A 19,249-nucleotide genomic window follows, 5' to 3' on the forward strand; every position below is an offset into this window, starting at 1 on the left:
TACCTAGTATGTAAAAGACCACAAAAAAGAAGGAAATCTGCTTAGACAACCAAGTATTAATCCTCCAATTAAATTGTCTTATGAGAGACAGAGATAGAGAGCACCCAAATAATAAGGCTGTAAAATCTTACCCTGTTTGTTAACGAAGTCCTGTGGTAAAGTAACAGTGAAGTCCCTTGCTTTTCACTAGTTACCAAGAAGTAGTTAGTTTTATACATTGCTGTATAATTGAAAAGGTATATTAGCGCACATTTCCATGTTTAGTTTCATAACAGATGCATACAGTGGATTTCTTTTTCATTTTTTTTATAGGAGATAAAACAAAATCAAAGTCATTATATTAATTGCCTGGTGTTGTAAATTGGGGTTTCTGCTAATTGAAAATTACATTAAAAGCACAGATTAAGAAGCATCTGTAATATTCTCAAGTCTTTTTAGGTGGTGTATGGCCCTCTGGTTGCAACATAGACTCAGAAATCTATTAAACTCATGCTGAGAGTGAGAGCATGATTCTTAGGTGCATCCATGGAGGAGCTCCTGGGAGAGTGGGAGACAGCTGCACGTGTAACTGCTCCCCTCTGCACTGTCTTTCATCCAGTTCACCATCTGCAGGACCAAAGTGTTAAGTTGCTCTAATGCCATATGGCCAAATTAGGGAGCTTTCCATCATGGCTCATAAGAGGGCTCCACTCTGCCTTTTTTTTTTTTTTTTTTTTTTTTCTTACAGGGATCAAATTGCAATCTTTTTATTTACCCAAGGGAACTTTTGAACCAGTATTACTTACATATTTTTGGGTTTCAAAACAAATAATGCTTCTCTAGATTTATTGGATTTGTAGTTAGGATGTTATTTAAAACCTACAATCCCGCTCTTACCTGAACCCTGAATTCTTCCTTTAACATTATGTTATGTTATGTCTGCTGAGGCTCTGTAAGTTAGCACTGTGAGGAACATGGGCGGCAGGGCAGGCAGCTTGTGACCCTAGGCTGCAGTTACCAGTCCTTCATGTTAACCAGCTAATACAAGGGACGTGCGGATTCAGCCCCTGGCTCGTGGTAAACAATAAGCACACAAGTAGTGGCTATGGAGTAATAGCCACGTGTCCAGTCCTTCCCAAGGCTCAGCATCACCCCCAGCTTATTTAGAAGTAATCGTTCATACCTGCTTGCGTCAAATATGTATTCATTTTCCTACTAAGGAAGTAATGCTCTATTCTGTGTTTTATGAACACATCTCTGTTCTTATGGACAACAGATGTTAAATCTTACCACCTTTTCAGCATTTGTTGAGGCTGAGGTCACCTTCCTTTGTTCCATTCGTGCTCTGAATCATCCTTACAGACTTCCCAACATTGACTCAGCCATGTGGCCGAGGGAAAATCCTGCTTAGTCTAGTTACACAGAGCAGTTATAAGACTTAGACATAGATTTCTGTTAGGTTTCTTCGTAGACAAGCACAAGGGTACTCTAAAGAGGTTCACCTTTAAAGCTCACCAGGATCTGTTTCATTTCATAGCCAGAAAATCAGGGGAAGCGACTGATGGAGCACCACTTTGAGTTCCACGTGGTGATGGTAAAAGGACTCATGCCCCTTCAGGCAACAGTGTGGGGAGAAGCAGACTGTTACGTCCAGTACTACTTTCCGTTCCAAGACTCCCAACCCAGTGTGCTCCGAGGACCTGACTTCCTTGAAAATGGTAGGCTGGGAGACCACAGCTTCCCATTCGTGCTTGGTTCTTTTATTGGACATACTTAGAAATGTTGTTTTTCCTGAGTGGATTTTATCTTGTTAGTTGTTCCCAGTACTACCTAGATAGTGACATAAGAGATGGCCTAAATTCTCATTTTGCTTTTTAACTAATTACTTTGTTGACGCTGGCATGCTATTCATAGTGTGTCTTCATGTGCGTTACTAACATGGAGTCATACACTCACGCACTCACCTTTTCTTGGTGAGCTTGGCCGTCTGTGTTGAGTTAGAGACCATTGCTTCTGACCATTGCTTCAGCATTTCCTTTGTAGAAAAAGTAACAAAGCATGGATTCATATAGTTTCTTTATTTTTGAAATGATTCAGGTTTAAAGAACACTTGTAATAACTAGTACAAAGGATTCCTATGTACCCTTTCCCTTCATGGTACCAGCTATCTACATATTAGTCTTTCTTTGCATGTTTGCTCTGTGTGTTACTGGTTTTCTGTGGCGGGCATGCTTCACAAAGTCACCATGAATACCTTCGGCTCTTGAAGATGCTGAGGAACAAATGTCCACATAACTGCCTCGTGTACAACATAATCTTAAACCATACAAACTGCTTTTCTAGGTAGATTCTGTTTTTCTCCAAAAGAGAAAACAAACGTCAGGAACACCTCACTAACAAGTGCCACGTTTAGGATTCCAGCCCTGGTCAAGCACGCTGGTGCACTCTTGTAATCCCAACACTTGGAGGCTGAGTCAGGAGGGCAGAGAGCTCACGGCCAGCCTGGGATACCTTATGAGACCCCATCTCAAGAAAAAAAACTAGACCGGAGCCAGTGTTTCCTTCACTGCACGGCCCTGCCCTTTCCATCTCTGTCTTCTCTGATCATCTGTCTCTAAGAACTAACTCAAGAAGGCAGGCATTGCCTTGTTTGATCTCATCTGATAGGAAGGAGTGGTCATCACTCTGCATGTCTGGCTACCAGGTGCTACCAATATTATTTTAGCGTTCCAACAGATGTATATACAGAATAAATTACAAACTCTTTTTTTTTTTTTTTTTTTTTTTTTTCTTCTGGTTTTTTGAGACAGGGTTTCTCTTTGTAGCCTTGGCTGTCCTGGACTTACTTTGTAGCCTCAAACTCACAGGGATCCGCCTGCCTCTGCCTCCTGAGTGCTAGGATTAAAGGCGTGCACCACCATGCCTGGCAAATTACAAACTCTTAAAAACAGTTTTTAACAAATCAGGGCTAGAGATGTAGCCCAATTTGTAGAGTGCTTGCCCAGCACACACAGAGCCCTGGGCTTGATCCTCAGCACCATACAAGTCAGACATGGCAATGCTCACACGGCATCCCAGGTGGGAGCAGAGAGCCTGGAAGATCAAGGTCATCTTTGGCTGCATAGCAAGTCTGAGGGTAGCCTAGGCTCCATGAGACCCTATCTCAAAAAAAAAAAAAAAAAAAGTTTCATTGGAAACTGAGACATATTCATGAATAGTCTGGACTACTTGGTGTGAGACTGTCTCAGAATAGTCTGGTGTGACAGCGCAGCAATTGAACACAGACCTAGCATATATAAGACCTTGGATTTAACACCTAGTACCATAAAACAAGCAAACCTGGGCTAAGAGCTGACACTGAATAGAAACATACCCAGAGATATACAAATAACTAATAAGCAAGCACTTAGCAAAGCACTGTGCTAGTCTGCTTTGGTGATAGAACAAAATGTCTGAGGCTGAAACTTTCAGAAAATAAAAGAGGTTTAATTTAGCTCGGTTTAGAAGTGGCATGTCCCCTGCTTTGACCTCCTTGGCTGTGTCATAATGACAGATAAGCCAAATCAGAAGGCTGGATACCAGAACGGCCAAGCCTGTGGGGTGGCATCACTTTGTACCAACTTATTCTTGGAAGAACTAATTTAGTCCAAATGATTAGCGTGAAGCCTTCTGAGAAAGCACCCTCAGTGGCCTAGCCGCTTCCTTCCAGAGCCTACCTCCTAAAAGTTCCACCCCTCACAGCATAGCCACACTAGGGCCTGAGTCCCCAGCACTTGAGGCTTTGGGGAACAAATTAGAACCAAACACTGAGTGTCATCAGACTTAAAGAATGCAGACCAAAACCTTCATGAAAACTACCCACAGAGACAGGTATAATTGTTTAAGGTACTAATAAGTATTTGAAAGGATATGGAAAATTTGAACCCTAATATACTATCCACCAATAAAGAGATCTGGTCAGTGGACTGTAGTCGCAAAGAAATGTTAGTTGGAAGTTGCAGGTTGTAGCAGATCTGGAACTGGCTGTCTGTAATACTTTCAAAGTGTCCATATCCTCATCTGTGCTGTCACAGATAGAGCGTGAGGATGGAGATGAACGCTATATATGTCAGTCACTGTGCTGCACTGATACATCCATGGATGTGTTCGATATTCTCAACTGCTTTTCTTTCTCAAAGGAATTACTCTGAAGCCCTTTAGAACTTCAACCACACTGTGTGTCCCAGATCCCATCTTTAACAGCGAGCACCATCACTCTCTCCTGCTGCCAACTGAAGTTCCAGTGCAAAGGCTCCTGCTAAGTGCCTTCTCCTCCCAGGGGCTGGTCCCTGGGGGTGGAGTCCAGTTTGAAATCTGGTGCAGGTACAGTATGGACAAGCCAGTCCCCCTGCTTAGGAAGGAAGTGCACAGTCTTAAGGCCTCCTGTCCTTGGCCAGGTTGAAGCCTTGTAAGAGGCCTAGCAGGACTCCTCTCCTGCTTTATATCCTTTTATATAGTTTGTTTCTGGAAGTTACCGTATGTTAGGCATCTCTGAGCAGTTACGCCTATCCTTCTGCCACCTGTGAAGGAGTAAGATCCTACTAGCCTTACCTCCTCTGGTCCTTTAAGCAAAGCACTTGCCATTTCCGGTGTTCTTTTACCACTTTGTTTACTTCAGGCCTTTTTTATATGAGGCTTAACTACTTCCACAGCCTCCCAGCTGTTCTCCCCACTCCTAAACTGGCTTCCTCCCACCGTCTTCACAAGGCAAGGGTCCACTTAATGTCACAGTCACTGGTAGGCTTCCAGAAAGGATGCTAGTCTGGTTGTAGATGTTCAGCCCTGTTCCAGCATCTACACCTCCAGGAAACCTACTGAGGTGATGAAAAGAATACAAATAAATGTAAAGGAAAGAGAAATAGGATCACAAACAGTACTGTCACACAACAAAAATACTCCACCATCAGGTGGGAACCAAACACAAAATAGATTTTTACAACCACCCAGCTCTGATGTGCAGCTTTATGACCTAAGAAGGGGTTAGTGGGACATGGAAAGGAAACAGAGTGGTTACTAACAGATTCTCGTCTACTGCAAATTAGAACATCATAGGCGTAGAAGCAAAGATGAGCCGTGGGGATGAGGGAGAGGCTGCCCTGCCGAGAGCCACTTCTGCTGCTGTGGGGAAGGCCCAAGGTACATGCAGGTCCTCATGCAGAAAGCCTGTAGGAAGCAGAACTTTGTCACCATGAACTGAGGCTATGGATTTCTGAGGTTGCTCCCATGTGATGGGCAGTGTATCCAGCCAGTCCAGCCCCCACCATACACCACCAGTCTAGAACAGCTGTCTCCAAAGATAGCTACTGAGAGCGGATCACCGGGCAGACTGTGCTGTTCATCCACTAATTACTCCAGCTGCCGTCTTGTGCTTTTGTGGTTTTCAGGTACTATTATCCTAATGTAAGGGACCAGATGGTTGCCAAAGGAACCTTGCCATTATCAAGGATCTGTGCCATGGTAACCATGCAGCACCGTGAAGATGTGGGAATCCAGAACTTTAGCCTCCCGTTAACCCCCAGACTTGAGAACAGCAAAGAACTGAAGAACCAGTCATCAGGTAACTGAGGACTTAGTGTGTCTTTCCTTTTCAAAGTCAGTGCATATAAATATCCTGCTTCTTTCTGAGTTAATGAATCTTCACTTTTGGGGGTATTTACCTTTTTGAGTCTCTGAGAACTGTGAAAGATGATTTAAAAAGATGAGTGTAGAATATATATTGCAATTTTGCACATAATCTTAGAAAACTCACAGTTCCACGGTCTCTGTATAAATGCTGCTTGTCTCATTTTTCCCTTGAACTCTTAAGCATTAAAAAAGCTTGTATAGCATTAATGCTAAGTACTTTATAGGCATACTAGAAAATTATCCTAAGCCAATATGAGCAGAAGTAGGACTAATGGGATGTAATTAGCTTGGATTGGAAATTGCCTGTAAGGGAGAAGGTTAAAAACTTTTTGTTGATATATGTGTGTATACACATGTGAGGAGGGCATACTTGCCATAGAACATTTGTGAGAGTTAAGATTTTAGTTTAGTTTAGTTTGCCTGTCTATATGTATGTGCACCATATGTGTGTAGTTCCCTCAGAGGTCAGAAGACGGTGTCAGATCCTTTGAAACTAGGATTACAGGCAGTTGTGAGCCTCCACATGGGTCTAAGAACTGAATATGGGGTCTCTGCAAAAGCAACAGGTGGTGAGCCATCTATCCCGTCCCAAGACCTGGTTAAATTAAGGCTAGCAATATGGCTTAGCATCTTCTGCCAAGTCTGATAATCAGTCCCCAGGACCTACTTGTTAGAAAGAGAAAACCAACTCCCACAAGTTGTCAGATAGATAGATAGATAGATAGATAGATAGATAGATAGATAGATAGATAGGAAGAAAGAAAGAACTTGAAAGAACATACAAGAATTTGGCACTTTAAATGGCACTCCAAGCTGCTGATGGTTTCCATAAAAGCAGTTCATCCTGCAAGATTATCAAAATTACTGTGATACTTATGAAAGAGTATCTGCCAAAACCAAAGGTTTTATCTTACCTTAATTAACGTTGAGCTGTTCCTTCCGAGCCCCCTGATTCAGCTTGTTGAGTTCTTCCTTGATGCTATCAATGAATGAGGCTGTAGTGTGGAGGACTTTTAGAAAAGATGGCACGTGGTTACATGAAGCACAGTATACAACGTGACTCCCACCATGGACAGCTCTCTTCTGTCACTCGCTGTGGTTGCAGTCATCCTCCTGCCTCCTGCCTAGGAGCTGATGGTTCAGAGCAACAGCACCTGGTAGTCTTTTTCTTCCTATTCTCATTCGGCAGGTTTACTGGATGTGGGTCTAAGGTACCTGCGTAGTCCAAGAACAACAGAGGGAGTTCTTGCTGCCCGAGCTGTCTCCATTTCAGTCCAGATTATCAGAGCCTGTGGTCTGCAGGCAGCAGCAAAGTAAGTCCATCTTAGAAAAGTGCTTTGTTTGTTTTGTTTTTTGGGGGAAGGGGTGTTGTTTTGTTTTTTGTTTGTTTGTTTTTTTGAGACAGGGTTTCTCTGTGTAGCCTTGGCTGTCCTGGACTCACTTTGTAGACCAGGCTGGCCTCGAGCTCACAAGGATCCACCTGCCTCTGGCTCCTGAGTGCTGGGATTAAAGACATGTGCCACCATGCTCAGCTACAAAAGTGCTTTTTAAACCTTCCTATACTGCAGTCTGTACAGTGTGATGCTCCCACATGGGTGACCTATGAAAATTCTCCATTTCACTAGCCATGACTTTCTGTTAAAGCATTTCAGAATTTCAGGAAGCCACTTGCAGACTCTTGGTACCGTTATTGCGAATTCAGTTTCTTCACTTTGCGGCACTGTGTGTTCTCTGCGCCTTAGCCCTCTGCTGCCATGGTTGTGTTTTGCACACCCAAACCATGCTTGTGCCTGCTGCACATCCTTTATAAACCCGTGATCACATTTGCCCGTCTGTCTTTATCACCTCCTGTTGTTCCTTCTTGTACCTCTTCATCTGTTCTCAACCTGACGACCAATAATAGCCTATTAAAGCCAACTCCAACCCTGTGCGACTGGCTCACTGCCCATGTGAGGTCTGATGCGGAAGCAACTGATAAAGGCTTAGTCTACTGAGCCACTCCTTGCTAAACTCTCCAAGCAGACTCTCAGGAAGTACCCAGCAACATCCCAGTGTTGGTTGAAACACTTTGAGGGACAGCAGGATGTCTTGGTGGGCTAAGGCATTTGTTACCAAGCCTGATGATCTGAGTTCAGTCCCTGGTGCACCATACTGAAGGAGAACACCAGTTCCTACAGTTGACCTCTGACCTCCATGAGTGCACACACAAAATAAATAATGAAAATGTACTAAAAATTATAAGTTCTTTCAGGCAAATTTTAAAATTTTTATTTGATCTCCTCTCTCTCTCTCTCTCTCTCTCTCTCTCTCTCTCTCTCTCTCTCTCTCTCTCTGGGTGTGTGTGTGTGTGTGTGTGTGTGTGTGTGTGTGTGTGTGTGTGTGTGTGTGTGTGTGTGTGTGTATGCGCGCGCACGCACCATGTACCTATAAGTACCCTTGGAGTATAGAAGAAGGTATCTGAACTACTTATAGGCAGACGTGGGCCACTCACTGTGGGTGCCAGGAACAGAACTAGGGTCTTCTCTGTAAGAGCAGCAAGTATTTGCTGAGCTTTCTCTGACCCAAGTACCCAAGCTGTTAAATTGATAATATTCATCTGCCAATAACGAATGACATTAAGGGCACTAAGGACACTAAGATCACAGCAATCAATTTCATTGAACAGATTGGGTTTACTGCTCATTGCAATGACAGAAAGTAAACACCAGGGGGAAGCAGAGAGTGTCTTAGTAAAAAGGTGCCACAGAGGTCTTGCAGCATCCTGCTGGGATTCACTCTAAGTAAGTTTTATCCAAAAGAAGGGAAGGCAAGACTAGAGTCAAAGTTGAACTTTTTAAGCTACAAGGTCACCCAGTCTAAGCAGGAGTGTTAGGTTTACAGAGTGGTCTCACTTTGATATGTTCTAAAAGAAGATTGTAAAGAAGTCTGGTTTTTGTCTCTCTTTATCGTGGTGACAGGGGACCTGTGTCTAGCCCCTCTGAGCAGTCTTTAGTCAGGTTACTCCCTACACTAAGACTTTTGAGTTTCCCATTGTCAGTAGCAATGGTTATCAGTTCTAACAGAGCATTTTAATTTAAAAGTTAGCGTATTTTCAAGTTGGGGTGTGCTTCTTATGTATAAATTATCTTCATGTGCCTCTATATTAATATACTAAATACATTATGAAATGTCTTACAGAATAGAGAAACTTCAGTACACACGTTAACAAGTTTTATGTTTTCTTCTACTGTCCTAGTTGTATACCCATGAGCCTTCCCAGTGTCTACTCCTCATTAGGATCTGTCCATGTGAATATGCTGTCATATCTAGCTTACTAAGAAACCACATTGTGTCACTGTCACAAGGCTAGATAAGTGCTGGTAAGCACACTTGGGACCTTGTGAAAGCACCTGGGCATACAAGCTGCTTTCTCATAGCGCTGTGGTATCCTTTCATTTCCTCTCTCATTCTCTACAGGGCTTTGGCTGAGCAGGAACCCGCTGTGCAGTTTAGTGCCACCGTTGGAGTTAATGCTTCTGTCACCACTCATCTCTCATTCCTGCCCAAGGCAGAACAGCGCCGAACCCGCCCTGTGGCCTGTTCCTTCTGCCCTGAGTTCTCCTATCACATTGAGTTCCCATGTAACCTGGTGACTCAGCACTGTAGTGGAGAAACCTGTTTTCTGGCGGAGCTATTGGAGTTTGCAGAAATTATTTTTGCTATCTATCATGAAAATACCAAGTCAGGTAAGCACCAAATGGCTCATCACCTTCAGAGTCAAATGAGAATCTGGTTTGGATGCCAAACTCCTTCCAGGAGATACCTTGAAAATTTGATACGTGGGGTCATCGTCTTTACAACTTGTAAAGGGCATAGCAAAAATAAGCACACGAAATGTGTGTGAAAACAGCAATGTGTTCAGATGTTAGTGGGTGGGTCTAAGTGAAGAATGGATGCGTGCTCGTTGTGAGCTTTGTGCACCTTTCCCATGTGCCTTCAAAGGAAGATTTGATGAAAAGGTCTGAAGGATGTTCAGATTCTGACTAGGATGTAGGTAGCCTAATCCCTAACGCATCAGTTCACCTCTGAGTCTTGTGTGAGAAGGAAGTGTTGTGGGAGCTGCCAGGCTGCAGTAGCCCTCCAATAAGTGCTGGTTTTTGCTTCATTTCACAGTCAGTGATATAACCAGCATCCAGTCATGCCGAGATTATCTGCTTGGAGTAGTAAAGATTCCGACAAAAGAGCTGCTGGTCAAAAGATCTGGTAAGGATCCTGAGTAATCATGTGTTGATCCCGCCCTTGCTGCGGGAATCCTGTCTCCCTCCTGTGCAAAATACAGAAGGAAGCCTGCCCCCCGAGGCACGCTCACCTGAGACCCTCAGTTCTCTCCGGCATTGGAAGGCCTGTCCCAGGCACTGAGGGTCATACTCACCCTACCCCAGGAAGACATGATGTGATGAGAAAACAGTGGCAAGACCTCTGTGTATATAGCATGTTGTAACATGTTTCCTCAGGTTTCGTGTGATCCCCACAGTAAGCCTCCAGCAGGACATGGAGGCTCTATTTACATGTGACACAGGAGAAGAAGAGCTCAGAGAAACTGGTTTACCAAAACCTCACCGCTATCGAGTAGCGGGGTTTGAAGTGTAGTCTGGTTTCCCTTTATTTTCACTCTCCTGCCCCCACTACAGATGGAATAAAGATAACCACATAAAGGCCTGAACAGACAGACACAGCCTGGAACCAGACCCCAGACACGTGACTTGCTGTTCCATTCCCTTTCCGTGTACTCGCAACTCCATGGTGACATTTCGTATTTCTATAGCACGTCTCTTGAGAGCACTTCCTTGGCCATTGTTCATTCAGCAATTAAAGCGACATCAGTAAATAAGATCAGGGTGAATTTTCCCATGTGTGCCTTATAGAAATGAGAACTGCGACTTATATAATGACTTATCCAGAATAAACCACTAGAGTCTAAACCAAGGAAAGAACTCAGACCTTCACTTCCTCGCCTTAGCCTTCCTCTCAGTGGGCCACTCAGTGTGGGTGTGCTTCTATTCAGCATTGGGCCAGGGGGATGGGGGCTGAGATGTAAAGAGCATGTGTATTTTCTCTTTGAAGACAGTGGTTGAAAATCTTTCTTTTTTTTCCATAAGGGATCACAGGATGGTACCCTGTCATTTTACCAGAAGACGAAGGCCTGCCTCCGGACCTGGAGTTTATGCAGAAGATTGTGGGAGGCTTGGAGCTTTCTGTCTCCTTCACTCACCCTGGAGATAGAGAGCGGGTATTGGAAGCTGCTGAGCTGTTGGGCTGGAGCTTTGAGAATAACAAGAAGGATCTTGTCAAGATGGAAGAAGAGGTGCCAGCCACTGTCACCATCTCCACCCCAAGACTCTGGCTTCCTCTCCACTGTGTGCTGCTCGCTGGCCATAATAGCATTCACAAGAACACGTATTGCTACCTTCGCTACAAGCTGTACAGTCAAGAAGCCTTTTGGACCCCTCTCAGGAAACCTAAGGAGTTTACAAACAAAAACCAGGTCCTGGTTACTTTCAAGGCATCCAAAAGAGCAGAAGTCACTCGGAGCCAGTCACTGCTTTGGTACTTCCAGGAGGAGAAGTTAGAGATCCAGGTGTGGCGAGCTTATGGCAATGATATCTTGGAGAGGCCACACCGGACTGACAGCTGGATTGGCTCAGCCTATGTAGACCTGTCCAGACTTGGGGGGAAATCACCGAGGACCCTAACTGTCAGTGGTAAGTGAAGATCTAGGTTTAACTCTTTGTTTGAGAACCTCCTCTAGACCTGAATTCATCAGATTTGTACATGTATGTAATGTGGTACCAAAAAAGTTATCATAAATGCTTAATTAGCATGTGTAGCATGAGGTTGAGTGAATTTTAGTGACTACCTGTAAACACATGTGTAAGAGCCTATGTGATCATTGAGGATGATAGTTTATTTGCTACATTGGAAAGAATACCTATCCGGGCACAGTGGTACATACCTGTAATCCCAGCACTCAGGAGGCAGAGATGGGGTTCTCTGTGAGTTCAAGGCCAGCCTGGTCTACAAAGCAAGTTCAGGACAGCAAGGGCCATCTAGAGAAACACTGTCTCAAAAAAAAAAAAAGGAAAGAAAGAAAGAAAAGAATACCCACCAAGAATATTCATTTCTCTGGATATTTTTCAGAATATTCATTTTTTTCTGGTACTAAACTGATTCAAGGGCAGAAGGGAAAAGTTATGGTTTACAAACAGAATGCAGTACTTTGATTTCACATTCTCTCAGTGCTCAGCACATGTACTAGGCCCTGGGACTTCAAACATGAGTATGAATTAGTTCCTAGCCTAATTGTGTCTATATTCTAATCCAATAGGAGAATACAGCTGTAAGCAGTGACTGTGAGCATAAGAGCTAAAAGGAGAGTGTTCTCAATGGTCCAGCGGGCGGGACTGTGAGGGTTCATGGTCCTTCAGGCTTGATTAAAGGACAGACTCGCAACCGAAATGACAGTTTCAAAGGACTTAGGAATAAACAAAGGGGGGGGGAAGGTGTTTTGGTTTTGTTGTTGTTTGAGACAGGGTTTCTCTGTGTAGCCCTGGCTGCTCTGGAACTCTCTTTGTAGACCAGGCTGGCCTCAAACTCACAGAGATTCACTGGCCTCTACCTCCAAAGTGCTAGGATTAAAGGTGTGTGCCACCAGCTAAGGAATGTGTTCTAAATAGAGGAAGAACCAGTGTAAAGGTGCAAAGCAGTCAGGTGTATTGTAGCTGCTGTAAGTGACCTGGGCCTCGGGGCACACAGGTGTACAAAGCACTGCATGGTGCCCGAACAGTGGCCAAGAGAACTGGACCCATCAGAGCACAAGTATTTGGTCTTTGTCCCAAGAACTACAACAGGTTATTATAATGGGTTCTGGAATGACATGTCATAGAGCTTTGCATCCTAGAAAAGTGAGTCTAGTGACCGTAATGTGGCATGAATTGAAGGCAGTCACCTAGGTGTTTCTGCTGGTATTGAATCTCATGGATCACAGCCCAGAGTCCCCTCACTGTGTAGCCAAGGATGACATTGAACTCCAGATCCTCCTGCCTCTGCTTGTAGGATGCTGGGATTACAAGTATGGACCACCACATCTTAGTTATGTGGTGTTGGGGGTCAAACCCAGGGATTCTTGTAAGCCTGGCAGGCGCTCTGCCAACTGAGCTCACACCAGCCCATGACGGATTCTGTACAAACATGACGCTTACTCAGTTTAACACTCCAATGAGGTGAGTTACTTCCCTACTTTCTGAAGTTAAAGAAATGGGGTCATGACCCTGCTTTACTTCTGCTTTGGTGTTTTGTTTTGTTGCTTTTTTGTTACTTTTTTGTTGGTGTGTGGTTTTGTTGGGGGTTTTGATTTTAGTTTTGCTTGCTTGCTTGGTGTTTTTGAAACAAGTCCTCATGATATAGGCTAGATTGGCATAGAGTCTGCGATATATTTCAAACTGGCCTTGAACTCACAATCTTCCTGCTTCAGTTATCCACATGCTGGGATTACAGGTATATGGCCCTAATCCTTTTGTTGGGTAGATGACCCGATCTAAAAATAAAAAGGGGGATAAATGAGTGAGTTTGGGTGATTATCCAAGTTCTTGGGTTCTTTTTGGGCCCAGCAGATATAAATCTGTCCCTAGGAAGTGTCTCATCAAATGCTCTATGCCCTATTTTATCTAGGCCAGTTCAGGTCACTCTATAGAAACTAGAGGGAAATCATTGAAGTAAGCCAGGCTCACTTGAACTAACTTTTTTTTTTTTTTTTTTTAAGATAAGCTTTTAACTTAACTGCTGAAGAAAACAGATCTGGGATACAGAATATAGGTCAAGGGTCAGAATTCCATCAGAAGTACCCTCTTTTAAGTGTTTCCAAAGAGACTGTTGAACTTTTCAGATTGTGTCTGTAATATCTCACTAGTTTAAGGCTTGTATCCACTTATACAAAAGCTTTATACATTTCCTGTGTTTGTTAAATGTGTCAGTCCATATCCACTCAGCCAGCCAACCTGTCTCTATGTCTGTTTAAACCTCCAAGGATAAGGACCCACTGGGTTGCATATGGGCATCCTTCCTCTATAATGACTCTCATTTCCTGCTTTTGAGAGCCATGGTGATCTTTGTATCACGGGGGAAGAAAGGGCTATAAAGAGACAAAAAAAAAAAAAAGTTCTGTCTTATTGCCAGCCATGACAGGTAACATCTTTTTCCTCAAATAGGACTGAATCTAGCAAAGCAAACCTTGAGGTACAGAAGAACTTATTGATGCCTTCTGTTCTAAGTAAAATCTCATTTTAAGATCTATTGCTGTTAGTTTAGTGATAAAATATTTATTATTATGCTTATAATTATTATGGTGGTAATATCTAACCCATGATCATAATTAAAAAGACACTGGCGACACCTATTGTATTTTAGAATAAACTGTATTTTACCTGAGTCTGGGCAGACATTGACCCCCTAAACTACCTTCCAGTATCTCTTATCCTCTATTCCATTCCATCTGTTCTGACAGTTTCTATCTAGGCTATCTCCCATCCATAGCCCAGAATACCTCCTAAGGTTGTTCATCTGGGCCATTTTTTCATGTGGAACTTCAGAGTTCTTCTCTAGCCCCGCCTGGCTCTTTTCTATCCCATGGTGGTTCTCCTTTCTCCTCCTCTAGTCCCTGTCTGCTTCTCTCTTAAGATCCTCTGTCCCCCAAAAGCCATGTCTACCTTCCTCTGGCCCTGCCCAGGTATCGGCTTTCTTTATTAGTCAAACAGGGAGGCAAGGTTAAATAGCAATATTTGGGGTATGTGACAGTCTGCAGGAAGAATCTCTGGGGGCAAGCAATTAACCAATACAAAGCACCAGACCATGCTCCAACAAAGATCCAGCAAGTCAGTGAAGTTCAAATCCACTGAGTATTGGGAGAATGGCTCTGACAGGTTCATTGGCCCATCTGAAATTCTGGCCCAGAAAGGACTCACCTTGCTGTCACCTCCTGCCTTCCTCCCAGTGGATCTTTGGGGGTGTTGCCAGGTCCTACTCAGATGGTAAAAGAGGCTGATAGGAGCACTGGATAGCTTCCTAGTGAGGATAAATCTCAGTGGGAGCCTGTATGCATGCAGAAGAGAAGGCAGGCTCCTCTTGTCTTACTCAGTTTCCCTTGGTGCATGAATTCTCTCCTATAGATACCCTGCCTGACCTGCAAAGCATTTGGTTCTGGCTTCAAATAAAAAATGTCCCCATTTGGTGTTGTTGGATGTCATTGGATGTCAAAATTTTTATATATACCACTTCAGATTCATTTTGCAAATAGGTGTGTTGAGACCTGTGGTCCTGTCACAGGAGAGAGGCTCATAAGCCTCCAAGAGCTATTCTCTCTTCCCCAGGCTTATTTGCCTCCATTCTCTTGCAGGTGTGTATCCTCTATTTGGAAGAAATGCTTCTGACCTCTCTGGAGCTGCTCTGCGCGTTCATGTGGCTCTGTCCCCTCTCTCCTCACATGCTGAGCCCACTTGCGAGCAGGACTCCATGGACTGCAGCAGCCACAGTGAGTCTGAGCAGCTTCCCAGAAAGAACGACGAGCTGCAGCTCTCTCCACCCTGCGTCCTCCAGAAGTCTCCCACCTCCACCCAGGTCCACTGCAGCAGCACTGCAGCTGATGTGCGCCCCACCCAGGATGCCCCTCCTGAGCTGGATGGGAGTTTTGCAGTCAGTATCCTGGTAGAGAGAGCAATGCACCTGAGCTTGAAAGGTATGCACTGTGCACTTACCCAAAAGCAGGTTCCCGTTCCTCAGGGTACTCTCAGTCTCCACAGAGCTTTCAGATTGTGCCGAGACTTGCAAGGAGGGTTAATTATCTTATTTTCCACGCCAGAAGGTTGAAGTAACATGAAAGCCTTTCTGATGTTAAAACCAGCTTTGTCAATTGTGTTAATGCTGCAGATCATAAATTCCTGTCCAGAACGCCAGGTGTAACCTCAGTGCTTCTCTTTCCCTTATCCACCATCCAATCTCCACATCAAGTAAACACTTGTATTAAAATTCTCACAACTCTCTTTCTCCTCCTCCTCTCCCTCCTCCTCCACTCCACTCGCGTAGTCCTCAGTATGCACCCAGGACTGGGGGTTCTTAGCACTGGGTCTGTAAGTCCCCAGGAGGTTCATAAGGAAAACTCAGAGTTGGTGATACTAGACAGGAAAAAAAATATTAAGGGCAGTGCGTACAGTGTTGAGGCCATAGGAATCACAAACCTCTGCGTCATTTAGTATCTCAGTTCTTTGACCTTACAGCATTTACCACCTACAGCTGCGTCTCAGCAATAGAACATATACTTCCACCTCACAGAGTTCTCCTAGGGTTTGATAGCTACCAGGAGAATTGGATATCTTTATGATCCCATGTGTCTTCCCTTATGCGTTTTGAAAGAAGCACTATTCAATGAAAAGGCTTAAGCGCTTCACCAGACTGTGAAGGAGTCCCTGGTAAGCAGCCTCCTCCCCGGCCTGCTTCAGCCCAGCCTCTTCACTAGGATTCCCTCCTCAGGCTGCTCACTCCTGCTCCACTCGCAAGGCTTAGGTCTAGCATCACTGTGCACCAGAGAGCTGCCTGACATAGGCTCCCTCCTCTCTGTTCCCTCAGCACCTTTCTGATTACCATAAAATGGTACCGACATTTTCTCCTGCTAAATAAGCTCTCAAGAGTAAAGGCCTTGTAATTGTTGACCATTCAAATGAGTGCATTTGTTCCTTTAGCAGCAAGGTGAGCAGTAGGGTTTGCTGTGTGTAAGCACGTGTCTCAGTGCCAGGCACAGAACGGTGAATAGAGTGAACAGTCTGAATTCAGCCCCCTGTGATCAGGTCTCTGACCAACAGCTTGAAGAAGAGGAAGGACTTCTTTAAAAGTTTAATCATGGCTACTTGGCCATGGAGGGCGGATCAGGTGGCATAGGCTTTTCTTCAGTTCTTGGCAGAAAAGGCAAAGAGAATGGGAAGGAGGAGGCTAGAACAACCTACAGCCCCAAGGACACACCCTATACCCCACCTCCTCCACCTAGGCCCAACCTCTGAAAATAGTGCCGCTCACTGAGGTTGTGGGAGACTCATTCTCAGACCCTGCCAGGTCTGCCCTGGTTGTTGCTTCCCGTCCTCTCCCCCAGTGTCTTTCTTGTTCTGCTACCAAGACTGTCTGGCCAAAAATCTGACCTTGTCTCTCCATCAGTCAAAGTACTTGGTTGGTTTTATGTCACCTGCAACCCTGGTAACAGCACACAGGGTCCTGCTCATCTGGCCTCACCAGCCTTGCCAGCTTCACTTCTCACTATGTTCACATGTTCACTTAGAGCCAACAACTTGTTTTGTAATAGTTCCCTGTTAAATCTCGAGACTGTCAGGCTTTATGCTGTTTCTTCTACTGAAAATGCCTTTTTTTTCTCTCTCTCTCTCTCTCTTATTTGGCAGACTTGCTCCCTCTCCTTAGAAGAGTAGGCTAAAGTGATGCCAACACTCTGATGCCTACCCTGTCACACCTATGAGCAGTACACCTGCCTCTCTGTCCCCCCAAGTGTCCGGCACCACCACCACATTCTCACAACACTGACTCTGGTTCCTGTCCTTGGGTCAGGGAGTGTGTTATTTGTTTCTGTGTCCTAATATCCTGAGCCTCGTGATGCAGTGAGGTAAATATCTCCTGCTCTGCATCATAGCCTCCCTCTCACGGTTCTGGCTGAGTTAACAACTTGTAAATCACTTGGCCTCTTGTAACAATCAGATCATGACAAGTCAGGATAGACCTGCCTTTAAAAGATGCTATTTGTATTCAGATAGCTACTCTTGTACTGGTGTCCGCATGTAGTCCCTTTACCCATGAGCCAGTGGGGGAAGTGCAGGCCTGCAACCTGTCTCTGGCCCTCTCCATGATGGAGACAGGGCTCCAGAATGGGAGTTGGAGGGCCACGTCTGCCTAGCTGACTTGTAACTGCTTTGTGACTTTGAGCAAGCCCACCTCTCATCTTCCCAACTATCACATGTGATGATCATGCAAGCTTATCACAGAGAATCTCTTCCATGTCTGTCTTCTAAGAACATGGGGCTGAGGCGGTGTATGTGCTCTCTGTACACTCGAGTCCCTTGTCAAGCTTTCAAAAGAGCCATTTACATGGTTCATCAACACATTGGATTTGCTCCCACCTCCAACAACGCTCTCATTGGGCCCGAACTTTCCAAGCCTTGGAATGGAGCGAATGGTTTCTTTATACAAAGCATCAAGCACCCTAAAGCTTGAGCATGGAGCAGTTGGGAACTTTCCATGGTCCCCACTGCACTTGTGGTTCTGAAGATATAAGGACATGTGTTACAGAAATCTCTGGGGAGCTCTTGTTTAAGAAGTAGCTTTGAGACCTTTAATCATAGCCACTCGGGAAGCGGAGGCAGGAGCATTGCTTGATTACAGGAATTCAGAGTCAGCGTGATCAACATAGTAAGAGTCTGTGTGAAAAGAAGAGAAAGTCAGCTTAATAATCTCACACAAGACAGTGCCTCAAGCCCTGCGTTATAAAAGAGGCAGCTGAAGAGCAAAGTTAAAGTGCTTCGAAGTGGTGTGAGCTACAGCTGGAGAGTAGATGCTGCTGGGCTGTCTCCTTGGATCAAGAACCCAATCTGACTCAGGTTGTGCACAGTTGGCTCAGAAATGTCAATTAATGCTAACTTCATAGAACCAGACTTTTTTTTAAAATGTGTTTTGTGTGTGTGTGTCCATGCATGTGTGCACATGTCATGGTGCATGCACCTGTGCAGGTCAGAGGACTTTGGGGAAGTGGTTCTCACCTCCCATTTAATTGAGGCAGGTCAGTGAGGCAGGGTGTACATTGTGCTCCAGGCTGCTCGATGGTGTGCTCCATGTTACTCTATGGTGTGTGCTCCAGGCTGCTCTGTGGTGTGCTCCAGGCTGCTCTGTGGTGTGCTCCAGGCTGCTCGATGGTGTGCTCCAGGCTGGCTGGTCCATGAACTTCCCAGCAATTCTGGCTCCTGTCTCACTGGAGGAGTGCTGAGTTCCGGTTGCGTACCACCAGAGTACCTGCAGTACAATTTGGGTCACCAGGCTTGTGTAGCTAGCCTGTGCCTGCTGAGCCATCTCTCCATCCTTTGAAAGGATTCCATTGGCTCGTATTAAAAGCAGAAGCTCTTCTCTTCACTAGAGTGAATTAGAACTATTACAGTGGGAACCCCTGGACAAGGAGTCAGCCAAACATGGCTTATTCTTCTACTTCTAATGCCCCACAAGTGTGCTAAGCTAGCTCTTTGCTTCCCTGACCCTCCCTGGCTTGCCTTATTTGTAACGCAGGAAGAGTCACTTAGTGATTTTTCAGAGGTGCCATCAGTATGAAATTAGTGCATAATAAAGCAGTTTAAAAAGTGTTATCTAAATATGAGTTAATCTCTCTGACTCTGAGTCCCTGATACCCAGAATACTTTTCATACTTAACTGAAATGCTGGAAATGGAGTGAAGAGGTTGAGCGTTGTAAGGCCGGTTCACCTCAGCCCTCAGCTGGTCTCCATGTGTGTGTCCACCCTCCTGGAGGTATACGGAGTTTCT

The 19,249-nt window shown here is 44.8% G+C and overlaps 1 protein-coding gene across 1 annotated transcript in view; it reads left to right on the forward strand.

Annotated features, from left to right (window-relative positions):
* C2cd3 (C2 domain containing 3 centriole elongation regulator) overlaps positions 1–19,249 on the forward strand; it is a 104,422-nt gene that overhangs the window by 48,034 nt on the left and 37,139 nt on the right. Inside the window, exons 17-24 of the mRNA XM_051149040.1 lie at positions 1,517–1,697; positions 4,158–4,341; positions 5,403–5,575; positions 6,833–6,956; positions 9,100–9,368; positions 9,796–9,885; positions 10,782–11,384; positions 15,071–15,409. Coding sequence (XP_051004997.1) covers positions 1,517–1,697; positions 4,158–4,341; positions 5,403–5,575; positions 6,833–6,956; positions 9,100–9,368; positions 9,796–9,885; positions 10,782–11,384; positions 15,071–15,409 — 1,963 coding nt within the window. The remainder of the gene's footprint in view (positions 1–1,516; positions 1,698–4,157; positions 4,342–5,402; positions 5,576–6,832; positions 6,957–9,099; positions 9,369–9,795; positions 9,886–10,781; positions 11,385–15,070; positions 15,410–19,249) is intronic.

This window comes from Acomys russatus, chromosome 7 (assembly GCF_903995435.1).
Source record: "Acomys russatus chromosome 7, mAcoRus1.1, whole genome shotgun sequence".
In the NCBI taxonomy this organism is placed as follows: domain Eukaryota; kingdom Metazoa; phylum Chordata; class Mammalia; order Rodentia; family Muridae; genus Acomys; species Acomys russatus.